The following is a 15,553-nucleotide window of genomic DNA, read 5'->3' on the forward strand; positions in this document are numbered from 1 at the left end:
ACTTGGGGAAGTACCATTCAACAATAAACTGTGACATTCCCTGCCCACAATGAACTCACAGACTAAAGCGGGGGGAGACAGACATCAATACAAATAAATTAAATGACAAATATATACATAAGTGCTATGGGGCTGGAGGTGGGGGAAGAGCAAAGGGAGCAAGTTAAGGCAACACAGAAGGGAGAGGGAGATAAGGAAAAGCGGGGCTTAGTCTGGGAAGGCCTCTTGGAGAAGATGGGCCTTCAATAAGGCTTTGAAGGGGGGTAGGAAAGTCATTGTCTGTCAGATTTGAAGAGGAAGGGCATTTCAGGCCAGAGGTAGGATGTGGGCCAGGGGTCGGCAGCGAGACAGGTGAGATGGAGGCCCAGTGAGAAGGTTAGTGCTAGAGGAGCGAAGTGTGTGGGCTGGGTTGGAGAAGGAGAGAAGCGAAGTGAGGTAGGAGTGAGTGAGTTGATGGACTGCTTTAAAGCCAATGGTGAGGAGTTTTTGTTTGATACAGAGGTAGACAGGCAACCACTGGAGATTTTTGAGGAGGGGGGTGACATGTCCTGAACGTTTTTACAGAAAGATGATCCGGGAGTGAGGTATGGACTGCAGTGGGGAGAGACAGGAGGCTGCTGATAATCCAGGAGGGATAGGATGAGTGACTGTATTAACAGGGTAGCAGTCTGGATGGAGAGGAAAGGGCGGATTTTAGCGATGTCGTGAAGGTGGGACTGACAGGATTTATATTAGATTTATATACACCATATATTAGATATACATATCTTATGTGTGTAAATTACATATATAATACGTATAATACATACAATGACTACAACCAACTCAAACTCGGGCTCTATTTTTTGTTTTTTTTTGGTATTTGTTAAGCACTGTACTCTCTGTCTCCCCCTTCTAGACTGTGAGCCCACTGTTGGGTAGGGACCATCTCTATATGTTGCCAACTTGTACTTCCCAAGCCCTTAGTACAGTGCTCTGCACACAGTAAGCGCTCAATAAATACGACTGATTGATTGACTGATTGCTAGGCACTGTACTAAGCACTGGGGTAGTTAAAAGGTTCATTCATTCATTCAACTGTACTTCCTGAGTACCTACTGTGTGCAAAGCGCTACACTAAGTGCTTGGGAAAGTACAACACAACAACAAACAGACACATTCCCTGCCCAAAATGAGCTCACAGTCTAGAGGGTGAGATGGACATTCATATAAACAAATAAATAATTAAATAAATAGGTTGGACATAGTCCACGTCCTACACAGGGTTCACAGTCTTAATCCTCATTTTGCAATGAGGTAACTAAGGCTCAGAAAAGTTCATTCATTCATTTAATCATATTTATTGAGCACTTACTGTGTGCCGAGCACTGTACTAAGCACTTGGAAAGTACAATTCGGCAACAAATAGAGACAATCCCTACCCAACAACGGGCTTGCCCAAGATCCCACAGCAGACAAATGGCTGAGCTGGGAGGAGAACCTAGGTCTTTCTGACTCCAAAGCCTGGGCTCTACCCACTAAACCACACTGCTCCTCAAGCACTACTGAATTTCAATTCAGTACTCAATAGCCGGCCCATGTACTAGTCACTTTCCAATTGCCTTTCTGAGGGGCAAAACAGTCATCCACACAGGTTCTGTCCTTGAGGAGTTTACAGTCGAATGTGCCCCGTTCCTCCGTCTCTCACCTCCTGCCCAAAAGGCAATACTTTTTTTTCTTCTGGTTTTTGTTAAGAGCTCACTACGTGTCAGGCACTGTTCTAAGCCCTGGGGTAGATACAAGGTAATGAGGTTGGACACAGTCCCTGTCCTACATGGGGCTCACAATCTTAATTCTCATTTTTCAGATGAGGTAGCTGAGGCAGAGAGAAGTTAAATGACTTGCCCATCTCAGAGCAGACAGGTGGCAGAGCCGGGATGAGAATCCAGGTCCTTCTGACTCTGGGGAAGCTGACCCAAGTCCAGACAACTCCATCTTAGCTTTTTGGAATCATTCTGAAATCATTTGGAATCAGCACAAATTTTGCATGCTGTAACTTAACCTTAACCTTGCATAGACCACCCCACCCCGCCCAGCTTTCCCATCTGTGAAAAACCAGATGAATAAGGAGAGAAAGAAAGAGAGAATCCCGCACTATCAACTAGAGAAGCAGCGTAGCTCAGTGGAAAGAGAACGGGCTTGGGAGTCAGAGGCCATGGGTTCTAATCCCGGCCCCGCCACTTGTCAGCTGTGTGACCTTGGGCAAGTCACTTCACTTCTCCGGGCCTCAGTTACCTCATCTGGAAAATGGGGATGAAGACTGTGAGCCCCACGTGGGACAACCTGATCACTTTGTATCCCACAGTGCTTTGCACATAGTAAGTGCTTAATAAATGCCGTCATTATTATTATTATTGGATAAGCAGAAAACCAGGGCGGAGAATCCTCCATTGGTTCTCATCAGAAGCGGGGAAGCAGAAGCGTTAGAACGATGTCGGAGACGAGGATTCGCAGCTGACTTGCATTCCCGCCACTCCAGCCGAGTGGCGGGAAAAGATACATTCTCCTTCACTCCGGACTCTAAAAGGCTGAACTTTCCACCTTTATGGCAGTGACGATCGAGCCCACTTTTAGAGGAGCAGACTACCCCATCCTCACACCTACAGATCGGTATTACTATTGCAATAATAAACCCCCTCTGCTATGTTGCTGTGACTTATTTTTCAGAAGCCGACAACTCCGAGGCCCGGGCTCTCTCCACGAGGTCACGCTTCTCCTGTACTGGATCCAACTGGCCTCCTCGGTCAGAGAGGTAGCACTTTATTTTTTATGGTATTTGTTAAATGCTCATTACAGGCCAGGTACTGAACTAAGCACTGGGGTAAGTACACGTTAATCAGCTTGGACACAGTCCCTGTCCCACGTGGGGCTCGCAGTCTTAATCCCCATTTTACAGATGAGGTAACTGAAGCACAGAAAAGTGAGGGGATTTTTTTTTTAATGGTATTTGTTAAGTGCTTACTATGTGCCAGACACTGTACTGAGCACAAGCTAATCAGGTGGGACACAGTCCCTGTCCTATGTGGGGCTCACAGCCTTAATCTCTACTTTACACTTCTCTGAGGCACAGAGACGTTGACACTTCTCTGAGGCACACAGAAATTAAGTAACTTGCCCAGGGTCAACTTCTGTCCCTGGGAAGTGCCCCTCTTTCTCAATCCCTCCTGCCCCCACACTTCTGAAGGGGCTCAGAGTTGAGGCTCATGTCACCTAACTCCCAGAATGGCAATTGTGCCCAGGCAAGGAAGTTCCAGAGGCAAAAAGATTGTTCCATCTCAGATCAAAAATGGAAAGTTTCTACTGCAAAACCCTCTTTACCTTTGCAATCAATCAATCAATGGTATTTGTTGAGCGCTTCCTCTGTGCAGAGCACTGGACTGAATGCTTGGGAGAGGACAATATAACTGAGTTGGCAGATACGTTCCCTGCCCACAATGAATGGAAATAGTATCTAGAGGAAAGGCTTTAATAATGCTTAACTGGCTAATAGAGACGATTGTTATTTATCAATCCGTCGGTACTATTTATTGTGCCAGACACGGTGGCTGCCTGGAGCTTTGGGAGGAGTTGGGGAGAGGAATAATAATAATTATTATGGTACTTGCTAAGCGATTTCTATGTGCCAAGCACTGTTCTAAACGCTGAGAGGAAGTACACAGGGAAAAGAACCAGAATCTTCTCCCACTCCCTTCTGTGTGACCCTGACTTGCTCCCCTTGTTCGTCTCCTGTCCCAGCACCCCAGCATTTGTGTCCATGTGGCTCAATTTACCCATTCTTGGTGGAAATGGGTAACAGAAATAACATGGATAACCAGAAATTTTACATAAGAACCACCCACTTGATTCCCCGATGAAGGCTCTTTTTCCCGGCTCCCTCTCCGTTCTGCTTCGACTAAGCACTTGGATCTGTGACTTTTGGGTCTGCGAGAAACAGCGTGGCTCAATGGAAAAAGCCCAAGCCTTGGAGTCAGAGGTCATGAGTTCAAATCCCGGCTCCACCAACTGTCAGCTGTGTGAATTTGGGCAAGTCATTTCACTTCTCTGTGCCTCAGTTCCCTCATCTGTCAAATGGGGATGAAGACTGTGAGCACCCCGTGGGACAACTTGATCACCTTGTAACCTCCCCAGTGCTTAGAACAGTGCTTGGCACTTAGTAAACCCTTAATAAATGCCATTATTATTATTATTTAGGCATTTGCTTTTCGCATCACCCTCAGCTCCACAGCACTTATGTTCACAACTATAAATTATATATTATAATTTTTTTAATATCACTGTCTTTCTCCCCCTCTAGTCTGTAAGCCTGTTGTGGGCAGGAAGTGTGTCTGCCAACTCTATTATATTGAACTCTCCCAAGTGCTTAGTACAATGCCTGCACACAGCAAGCGCTCAATAAATGGCAGGGAATATGTTTATTGTTCTATTGTACTCTCCCAAGTGCTTAGTACAGTGCTCTACACACAGTAAGCGCTCAATAAATATGATTGAATGAATGAATAAATATCATTGATGAAGATGATTTTATTCAACAGTTTGGCTCCTTTCTCACTAACCCTCTAATCAGAATTGCCAGTAAAAATGAAAATGAGTGGATTGGAGTTTATTTCACTTCTCTGTCCCCATCCAGGCTTCGGTGGGCAGTGAAATGTCCAAAAGCAGTAGGAAGTAGGAGAAAGAGGAGGAAAGGGTGAGAGTCAGTTAGTCAATGGCATTTATTGAGTGCTTACTGTGTGCAGAGCACTGTACTAAGCGCTTGGGAGAGGACAATAGAACAATAAACAGACACATTCCCTGCCCGCAATGAGCTTACAGTCTAGAGGGGGAGACGGACATTAATAGAAATAAATGCATGACAGATATGGACTGTGAGCCCAATGTTGGGTAGGGACTGTCTCTATATGTTGCCAATTTGTACTTCCCAAGCGCTTAGTACAGTGCTCTGCACATAGTAAGCGCTCAATAAATATGATTGATTATGATGATATGGACATAAGTGCTGTGGAGCTGGGAGGGGGAATGGATAAAGGGGGCAAGTCAGGGCAATGCAGAAGGGATTGGGAGAAAAGAAAAGGAGGGTTTAGTCAGTGAAGGGCTCTTGGAAGAGATGTGACTTCAATTAGACTTTGAAAGAAGGGAGAGTAATCAGAAGATAATCAGCTTCAAATAATCAAGAGTGCAAGCTCGTTATGGGCCGGGAATGTGTCTGCTAATTCTGTCATATGGTAATCTCCCAAGTGCTTAGTACAGTGCTCTGCACATAGTAAGCACTCAGTAAATACCAGTGCTCTGCACATAGTAAGCGCTCAATAAATGTGATTGATTGCTTGATTGATTGGACTGTAATTCAGGCGGCTGTTAAGCAAGACATTTTTTTTTTCTCATTGAAGTCCACAAAAATGAACACTGAGAAAAATAGACTACTGCACATTGCAAGTTTGTAGTTGAAATGGATCAATCAATGGTATTTACTGAGTGCTTACTGTACTGAACTAAACATTTCAGGAATTACAACACAACTGAGTCGGTAGATGCAATCCCTGGCCTACAAAGAGCTTACAGTCCACAGGATAAACATATTAGGAATTAACATTCCCTTTTAAAACTTACCGTAGCTCCATGACTCCTAGCGTAATCTTGAAGCTTTCCACTTTTGTAAAATGTAATCTAAAAAAAATTAAAACATGGACAATTTTAAATAAAATATTTATATAATCCAATATAGAAAGTCCAAAAAAAGTTCATAAAGTTCAGAACAAGCCTACGTGGAGGACAACTTTCCAATCGACCGTAGCTCTCCTAGCCTTACAAGGCCTCGAAATCATTGCGACTCCCATTCTTCTAAACTGTAAACTCGTTGTGGGCAGGGACCATGTCTAACTCTATTGTACTGTAACTCTCCCAAGGGCTTAGTGCAGTGCTCTGCACGTAGTAAGTGCTCAAGGAATGCCACTGAATGAAGGATTGCCTTCTTGAAGTAAGAATTTCCTGAATTTCCATTTCTGGAGGCTGAGCAGACTCCACGGGTAAGACAGGGAAGGAGGGAGAGGAAGTATTAGTCAGCTGGGGATTCTTTCTTGCTACGTTAAGTAGGAAACTGACCTAATTATTAGAAGGCTTGGAAAAGAATTCCAGACTTGCAGACACCCACTTCTCCTTGAAGTGGCATTTCAGTCATTCATTCATTCAATTGTACCTATTGAGCACTTACTGTGTGCAGGGCACTGTGCTAAGCGCTTGGGAGAGTACATTCCCTGCCCATAATGAGTTTACAGTCTAGAGGGGGAGATGGACATCAATAGAAATAAATAAATGACAATACGGACATAAGCGCTGTGGGGCTGGGAGGGGGATGAATAAAGGAGCAAGTGAGTGGGACACAGAAGGAGAGGGAGAAGAGGAAAGAGAGCATTATCCTAGACTTCCCTCTCTTTAACCTTCCATATGACTTATTTATTCATATTAATGTCTGTCTCTTCCTCCAGATTGTAAGTTCATTACGGGCAGGGAACGTGACTGCTAATACTCTTCTATCATACTCTCCCAAGTGCTTAAAACAGTGCTCTGCACCTAGTAAGTGCTCAATAAATACCACTGATTGACTGATTTTCAGTTTATTGTTAAAATCGCAGCTCTGCCCTTTCCTCTCACCCTCCCACCCAGCCACCACCTCTGTCCAGGCACTTGCCACAGTGCTCTGCACACAGCAGATGCTCACTAAATACGATCAACTGAATGAATTAATCTGGGCTTGACTACTATATCAGTCTCCTTGCTGGTCTCCCTGCTCTTCAGTCCATCCTTCACTCTGCTGCCCTCATCGTTCTTCTAAAATACCTCCTATGCCTCAAAAACCTTCATTTATTCATTCAGTCGTATTCATTGGGCTCTTACTGTGTACAAAGCACTGTACTAAGTCCTTGGAAGAGTCCAGTACAACAACAGACAACTTCCTGCCCACAAGGAGCTCCCAGTCTAAAGGGGGAGACCAGACATTAACAGAAATAAATAGATAAATAAATGACAGGTATATACATCTGTGCTGATATGGAAGGATGAATGAAGGAGCAAGTAAGAGCAGTGCATAAGGGAGTGGGAGGAGAGGAGAGGAGAGGAGGGCTTAGTCAGGGAAGGCTTCTTGGAGGAGATGGGCCTAGTTACTGGTTGCCTAGACTGTAGGCTCACTGTGGGCAGGGAATACATTTGTTTATGGTTATATTGTACTCTTCCAAGCCCCTCCTATGAATCAACGCCTAAACATGGTGGGAGAGTTTGCATACGCTGATGAAGTTTAGACCTATGCCACTGAGACACACTCTCTCACCCTGGCTACCCAGAATGGAAAAGTCTAAGCCGAAGTGTCAAAGTTGATTCACCTGTGCTGGGCAGCAGCGGCGTGGGAAAGAGTCAAAGGAGGGTGATCGAGTGATCAAAATGTTGATCAAAGACAAAAAGGCAGAGACTTAAGCTTTTACCGCGCAAAAGAAGGCAATGATGAACCACTTCTGTGTTTTTACCAAGAAAACTCTATGGGAAAAGAACCATAAAATCGCTATGAATCCAAAATGACTCCACAGCATCTAATAAGAGAATCTCCCAAGTGCTTAATAAAGTGCTTTGCACACAGTGAACACTCAATAAATATGGTTGAATGAATGAATGAATGAATGAATCCATCTCTCTGCATCAAGCAGAAACTCCTGATCATTGGCTTAAAGACACTCCACCAGTTCGTGCCCTCCTACTTCTCCACTCCCTTCTCCCAGCACATCCCAGCTCACACTCTCTACTCCTCTAAAGCCAACCTGCTAAATTGCACCGCATTCTCTTCTCTCCTGTTTCTGACCCCATCCTCAAGTCCTTCCTTCAATCAGTCAGTGGTATTTATTGAGCGCTTACTATGTGAAGAGCGCTGGACTAATCGCTTAGGGGGGTACAGTACAACAGAGTTGGTAGACACCTTCCCTGCCCACAAGGAAGTTCCAGTCTAGACAAGAAGCTTAACCTCACTGGGCCTCGTTCTTGCCCATCCCGCCATCGATCCCCGGCCCACGTCCTCCCCCTGGCCCGGAATGCCCTCCCTCCACACATCTGCCAAGCTAGCTCTCTTCCTCCCTTCAAAGCCCTACTGAGAGCTCACCTCCTCCAAGAGGCCTTCCCTGACTGAGGCCCCTTTTCCCTTTCCTCCCCCCCATCCTCCCCACCCTACCTTCTTCCCCTCCCCACAGCACCTGCATATGTTTTTACAGATTATTACTCTATTTATTTTACTTGTACATATTTACTATTCTATTTATTTTGTTAATGATGTGCATTTAGCTTTAATTCTATTTGTTCTGGCGACTTGACACCTGTCCACATGTTTTGTTTTGTTGTCTGTCTCCCCCTTCTAGACTGTGAGCCCGTTGTTGGGTAGGGACCGTCCCTAGATGTTGCCGACTTGTACTTCCCAAGAGCTTAGTACAGTGCTCTGCACACAGTAAGCGCTCAATAAATATGATTGATTGAATGAATGAATGAATCTCTCTTCTGCCTGGAACTCCAGACTGTAAGCTTGTTGTAGGCAGGGAAAGTGTCTGTTTATTGTTATATTGTACTATCTTAAGCGCTTAGTACAGTTCTTTGCACACAGTAAGTGCTCGATAAATACAATGGGATAAATTAATGAATGAATGAACTCGCCCTTCAAATCTGCCAGATCTCAGCTCTCCTGTTCTTCAAGGTCCTTCTTAAAGCTCACCTCCTCCAAGTGGTTTCCCTAATTTTGGCTTCTTCCCAGGGTACGTCCTTTCACCTATAACCTGGCATGCTCACACCAACTATGTCCTTTTTTAATTCACAACCAACTGGAGCAGCACTTCATAATAATGATGGTATTTGTTAAGCGCTTACTATGTGCCGAGCACTGTTCTAAGCGCTGGGAGAGATGCAAGGTTCTTAGGTTGTCCCAGGTGGGATTCACAGTCTTAATCCCCATTTTCCAGCTGAGGTAACTGAGGCACAGAGAAGTGAAGTGACTTGCCCAAAATCACACAGCTGACAAGTGGCGGAGTTGGGATTAGAACCCATGACCTCTGACTCCCAAGCCCAGACTCTTTCCACTGAGCCATGCTGCTTCTCTACGCAGCATCATCTTCATCAACTTCATTTTACACGCACTCTTCTTTAAGCTCTTATCCATCCCTGTATCCACTTTTCCTTCTTCCTCCTATTTTTAAATTTGCTTTGTATCTCCTCCCCTAGACTGTAAACTCTCTGAGGACAGGGATCGTACCTACTAATTCTACTATACTCTCTCAAATTTTCAGTACAGTACCCTGAACCTAAGATGCTCATTAAATACTATTGATTGAACACCCTAATGTTCTATTATAAAACAAAAGAGTGAAATCAAAACTAATAAGCAAGGCTCTCCAAGTCCACACAGATCTGAATGTTCGAGGCCAATAAGTCCCAAACGATCAATCATTGCACTTTATTGATCGCTTACTATATGTCAAACACTGTTTTAAGCCCTTGGGAGAACTGAGTAGTCGGCAGACATCCTCAGCATGCCCTAGTGAAAACAGCAGGGGCCTGGGATCAGGAGATCTCAGTACAGTGCTTTGCACACAGTAAGCGCTCAATAAATATGATCGAATGAATGAATGAATGACTTAGGTTTTAATCCTTACTCTGCCATTTGCAGGGTACGTGACCTCAGGCAAGTAACTTCACTTCTCTGTGCCTCAGTTTTCTCATCTGTAAAATGGGGATTCTGTGAGACGCAGCGTGGCTCAGTGGAAAGAGCACGGGTTTGGGAGTCAGAGGTCATGGGTTCTAATCCCTGTTCCACCACTTGTCGGCTGTGTGACTTTGGGCAAGTCACTTAACTTCTCTGAGCCTCAGTTACCTCATCTTTAAAATGGGGATTAAGACTGTGAGCCCCATGTGGGACAACCTGATCACCCTGTATCACCCAGAGCTTCGAACAGTGCTTTGCACATTCATCATCATCATCATCAATCGTATTTATTAAGCGCTATGTGCAGAGCACTGTACTAAGCGCTTGGGAAGTACAAATTGGCAACATATAGAGACAGTCCCTACCCAGCAGTGGGCTCACAGTCTAAAAGGGGGAGACAGAGAACAAAACCAAACATACTAACAAAATAAAATAAATAGAATAGATATGTACAAGTAAAATCAATCAATAAATAGAGTAATAAATATGTACAAACATATATACATATATACAGGTGCTGTGGGGAAGGGAAGGAGGTAAGATGGGGGGGATGGAGAGGGGGACGAGGGGGAGAGGAAGGAAGGGGCTCAGTCTGGGACGGCCTCCCACACTGTAAGCGCTTAACAAATGCCATCATTATTATTATTCAATACCTGTTCTTCTTCCCTAGTGGATAGAGCCCAGGCCCAGGAGCCAGAGGTCATGGGTTTTACTCCTGGCTCTGGACAACCTTCTGACTTCCAGGCCGGACTCTATCCATTACGCCATGCTGCTTCTTGAGATCAAAGAGGAAAGGGAGAAGGGGGCGGGAAGGAAGTGGAGCCCAGGATATCCCACAGGGATCAAGAGGTGAGCCCCATGTGGGACAGGGACCGCGTCCAACCTAATTAATTAGTATCTTCCCCAGAGCTTAGAACACTGCTTGACTCAGAGTAAACCCTTAACCAAAAATAAAATGGTGAGTGACCCTGCGATTCTTGAAGAGAACCCCTTCTGAAACCACGCTCGCTGTGGGTAAGGAACGTATCTACCAACTCTATTATACTGCACTCTCCCAAGCACTGGGCACGGTGCTCTGCAAACAGCAAGCCCTCAATAAATACCATCGATTGATTGATAATAATAATGGCATTTGTTAAGCGCTTACTATGTGCAAAGTACTCCTCTATGAGCTGGGGAGGATACAAGGTGATCAGATTGTCCCATGAGGCCAGGGGTTTCTCTGTTTGTAATGGTATTGGTTAAGCGCTTACTATGTGCCAGGCACTGTACTAAGCACTGGGGTGGATACAAGATAATGAGGTTGGACACAGTCCCTGTCCCACACAGGGCTCACAGTTTTCACCCCCCTTTTCCAGATGAGGGAACTGAGGCCCGGAGAAGTGGAGTCACTTGCCCAAGGTCATTAAGCAGACAAGTGAAGCAGCATGGCTTGATGGAAAGAGCCCGGGCTTTGGAGTCAGAGGTCATAGGTTCGAATCCCAGCTCTGCCAATTGTCAGCTCTGTGACTTTGGGCAAGTCACTTCACTTCTCTGGGCCTCAGTTCCCTCATCTGTAAAATGGGGATGAAGACTGTGAGCCCCCTGTGGGACAACCTGATCACCTTGTAACCTCCCCAGCGCTTAGAACATAGTAAACACTTAATAAATGCCATCATTATTATTATTACTATGTGCCAAGCACTATTCTAAGCGCTGGGGCGGTTACAAGGTAATCAGATTGTCCCACGTGGGGCTCACAGTCTTCATCCCCATTTTACAGGTGAGGTAACTGAGGCACAGAGAAGTGAAGTGACTTGCCCAAGGTCACACAGCTGACAATTGGCAGAGTCGGGATTTGAACCCTCTGACTCCCAAGCCCGGGCTCTTTCCATTGATCCATTGGATCATACATCTCCCGGGGGGCCTTCCTTGATTAATCTTTCACCTCCCCACCCTATATTATGGCCAACTTCTGCTTCAGCACTGCCAAGTCACCTAAGCACTTGGGTCCTCACAACTCTCCTTCCCCTTCCCACCGCACTCTGTAGTAGCTCTATATTCTACTGCTTCCTCCTCCTCTAATTTATTTTAGTGTCCTTCATTCCCGCTAGATTGTAAGCAGCATGCAGGCAGGGATCGTGTCTATCTCCCCAGCGCTTAGTCCAGTGCTCTGCACACAGTGTCCATCATATTGACTGAGTATTTATTCTGTGCAGAGTATTATACCTAGCGCATGGGAGAGTAATAATAATAATAATGATGGTATTTATTAAGTGCTTACTATGTGCAAAGCACTGTTCTAAGCGCTGGGGAGATTACAAGGAGATCAGGTTGTCCCATGGGGGGCTCACAGTTTTAATCCCCATTTTACAGATGAGGTAACTGAGGCACAGAGAAGTTAAGTGACTTGCCCAAAGTCACACAGCTGACAATTAGCGGAGCCGGGATTTGAACCCATGACCTCTGACTCCAAAGCCCGTGCTTTTTCCACTAAGCCACGCTGCTTCTCTAGCATGGAGAAGCATATTTCCCAAGAGTATACTTGGGAGGGTTGGTAGACACACAATCCCTGCCCTCAAGGATCTTGCAATCTAGCAGGGGAGACGGAGCCTAAAATGAACTACAAGTAAGATGAAGCAACTTGGGCAAGTCACTTCACTTCTCTGTGCCTCAGTTTCCTCATCTGTAAAATGGGGATTCAATACCTGTTCTCCCTTCCTAGTGGATAATGCACAGGCCTAGGAGTCAGAAGGTCATGGGTTCTACTCCTGGCTCTGGTGCTTGTCTGCTGTGTGGCCTTGGGGAAGTCACCTCACTTCTCTGTGCCTCAGTTCCCTCATCTGTAAAATGGGGATTAAGACTGTGAGCCTCACGCGGGACAGGGACTGTGTCCAACTCGATCTGCTTGTATCCACTCTAGGGCTTAGTACAGTGCCTGGCACATAGTAAGGGATGAACAAATACCAAAGTTATTATTATTATTCTAATGTGACACAGAGGTGACTCAGTGCTAGTAGGGGCAAAATACAGTGGTGAGAAAACGATTTAATCTGATAAATGTTAAATCTAGACTGCAAACCTCTGTAGCCTGTAAGCTCCTTCTCTAGACTGCAAGATCCTAGAGGGCCGGGAATGTATCTACCAACTCTGTCATTTTGTACTCTCCCATGCGCTTAGTCCAGTGCTGCACACAACGATTGGTCAATAAATACTACTGATTGATTGATTGGAAGGCCAGCTGGCAGTCAATAGGTACTCCATAAATGCTACTGATTGACTGATTGAATCCAGTTCCTTCTTCTAATGGCCTGATCACCATGGAGAGGGGTAGGGGTGGGGAAGTATTGGAGAAAGGCTGGGTCTCAATTGGGTGGGCTGCAAGGGAGGATGAAAAGCCCCTCACCACTGGGGAGACTGGATGATAGCAGGTCACGCAGATGTTTAACTGCTTTAGGTTGAGCTGAAAGGGGATGTGATGCCTCAGTGACGGCAGAATGAGCAATTTAAAGACACACTGAAGTCCAGTCTCAAAAAATGAGAAATAATAGTGGATTGTTGGGGAACACGGAAGCAGATGAACCAACCTGTGGGGCAACAATCAGGAGAGAGTTTGTTCTTATTGTTCAGAGGCAGCAACGGAGATTGGGATGTTAAGGGGCAGCTTTGAAAATAGACAGATGTTGTATGAGTCAATGACCCAATTAATAGTATTTATTATTATTATTAATAATTATGGTATTTGTTAAGTGTTTCCTATGTGCCAAGCACCGTTCTAAGGGCTGGGGTAGTTACAAGGTAACCAGGTTGTCTCACGTGGGGCTCACAGCCTTAATCCCCATTTTACAGATGAGGTAACTGAGGCCCAGAGGAGTTAAGTGGCTTGCCCAACGTCACACAGCAGACAAGCGGCAAAGTCGGCATTAGAACCCATGACCTTCTGACTCCCAAGCCTGAACTCTTTCCACTAAGCCACGCTGCTTCATTTTTATTGAGTTTTATCAACAACTGACTGTGTGCAGAGCACTTGGGAGAGGACAACAGAGTCAACCGGTTTCCTGCCCACAACAAGTTTACAGTCTAGAAGGGAAGACAGACAGTAAAATACATTATAGATATGGACATAAGGGCTATGGAGCTGAGGTTGGGGTGGGTAAAGGTTGCAAATCCAAGTGCTAGGGCTACGCGGAAGGGAGAGGGAGGAAGAGACTTAAGGGCCTAAGTAAGGAAGGCCTCTTGGAGGGAATGGGATTTTAATAAGGCTTTGAAAGTGCGGAGACTGGTGGTCTGCCGAATGAGGAGGTGGAGGGACTTTCAGGCAAGAAGTAAGTCATGGGTAAGGGGTAGGTGGGGAGATAGACAAGATCAAGATACAGTGAGTAGGTTGGTAAATAGGAGCAAAGTGTCAGGGTTGGATTGGAGTAGGAAATCAGCGAGGTACGATACGAAGGGGAGAACTGAGTGAGGGCTTTAAAGCCTGTGGCAAGAAGTTTCCGTTTGATGTAGACTGATTACTTGATTAATAAGGATCCAACACTAAAAAAAAAGGCAACTGGGAAGAATACAGATACAAACATATAAAGAGGAAGAAAAATGTTGTTTTCAGCCATAACTTAACAATAACAATAACATGCCCCTCTCATAATCCAAATTCACTTTCATTCATTCAATTCATTCAATCGTATTTATTGAGTGCTTACTTTGTGCAGACCACTGTATTAAGCACTGGGAAAGTACAATCCAGCAACAAATAGAGAGAATCCCTGCCCAGCAATGGGCTCACAGTCTAGAAGTGGGGAGACAGACTTCAAAACAAGTGAACAGGCACTTTTCAACTTCATTTGTTTGAATCATTCAATCATATTTATTGAGCGCTTACTGTGTGCAGAGCACTGTACTAAGAGCTTGATGATTTCTTTAACGATACCATTTCTCCCATTAAGTTGGAAGAATTCAGAAGAAATTAAAGATATTACTAACCGCTGTTACTACCAAAATTTTATCTAGCCTTCCCGGATCAGGCGAAGCAAGAACATCCTGGTGTAAAAACAGCAATTGCCTGGGGAGATGAAAAAATATCAATAATTTAATTACTTATTTTATATTTTGATTTACTATATCACCATTATTCATTTAATAATGAATTTACAGCCAGGTGTACTGTTTTTTCTTTGCTTTTAATTTATACCATTTCTCTAAGTATATTTCAATTCTAGTTGAATTAGGACAGTAGCGGGGCACTAGAAAGACATTCTCTAGGCTGGCTCTTTGACATCCTTATCTGAACCCATTGTTGGGTAGGGATTGTCTGTATTTGTTGCTGAATTGTACTTTCCAAGGGCTTAGTCCAGTGCTCTGCACACAGTAAGCGCTCAATTAATACGATTGAATGAATGAATGAATGCAGGCCAGTGCTAATTTGTGGCCTGTTTCATTCAATCTGGCTTGTGGGCCAGTGGATTTGTGTCTGCGCCCATTTCTGGCCCTGACTTTGGATTTGTGGTTCTACCCAAAGTTGTGTCATGGAATATAACTTGCGTGGCTTATTCTTCACTTGCTGGAGTGGCCTGACTATGAACTACACTAATACTGGCAACCTTTTGTGCCAATGTAGTGCAGAGAAAGCCCTCACTCGGCACATTGGCTACCATTTTTACTTGTCAACTTGAAAATATCTTTTCAATTTAATATTTTAATTGTAGACTTTAATGCTTCTGGCTGTAAGTACTTAATGAATATTTAGTTGTCTATTACACTGCGCAGCCCCAAACTCTAGCTTGAATAATAATGATGGCATTTATTAAGCACTTACTA

The 15,553-nt window shown here is 44.7% G+C and overlaps 1 protein-coding gene across 2 annotated transcripts in view; it reads right to left on the reverse strand.

Annotated features, from left to right (window-relative positions):
* The window catches only part of C5H18orf63 (chromosome 5 C18orf63 homolog), a 37,147-nt gene that overhangs the window by 14,695 nt on the left and 6,899 nt on the right, over positions 1–15,553 (reverse strand). For both annotated transcript variants that reach the window (XM_038747114.1, XM_038747113.1), the window contains 2 exons: positions 14,720–14,798; positions 5,647–5,703 (listed from right to left, as the gene is read on the reverse strand). In XM_038747114.1, the coding sequence (XP_038603042.1) occupies positions 5,647–5,703; positions 14,720–14,798 (136 nt within the window). The remainder of the gene's footprint in view (positions 1–5,646; positions 5,704–14,719; positions 14,799–15,553) is intronic.

The sequence above is a fragment of the Tachyglossus aculeatus genome, chromosome 5, assembly GCF_015852505.1.
Source record: "Tachyglossus aculeatus isolate mTacAcu1 chromosome 5, mTacAcu1.pri, whole genome shotgun sequence".
NCBI classification, from domain to species: domain Eukaryota; kingdom Metazoa; phylum Chordata; class Mammalia; order Monotremata; family Tachyglossidae; genus Tachyglossus; species Tachyglossus aculeatus.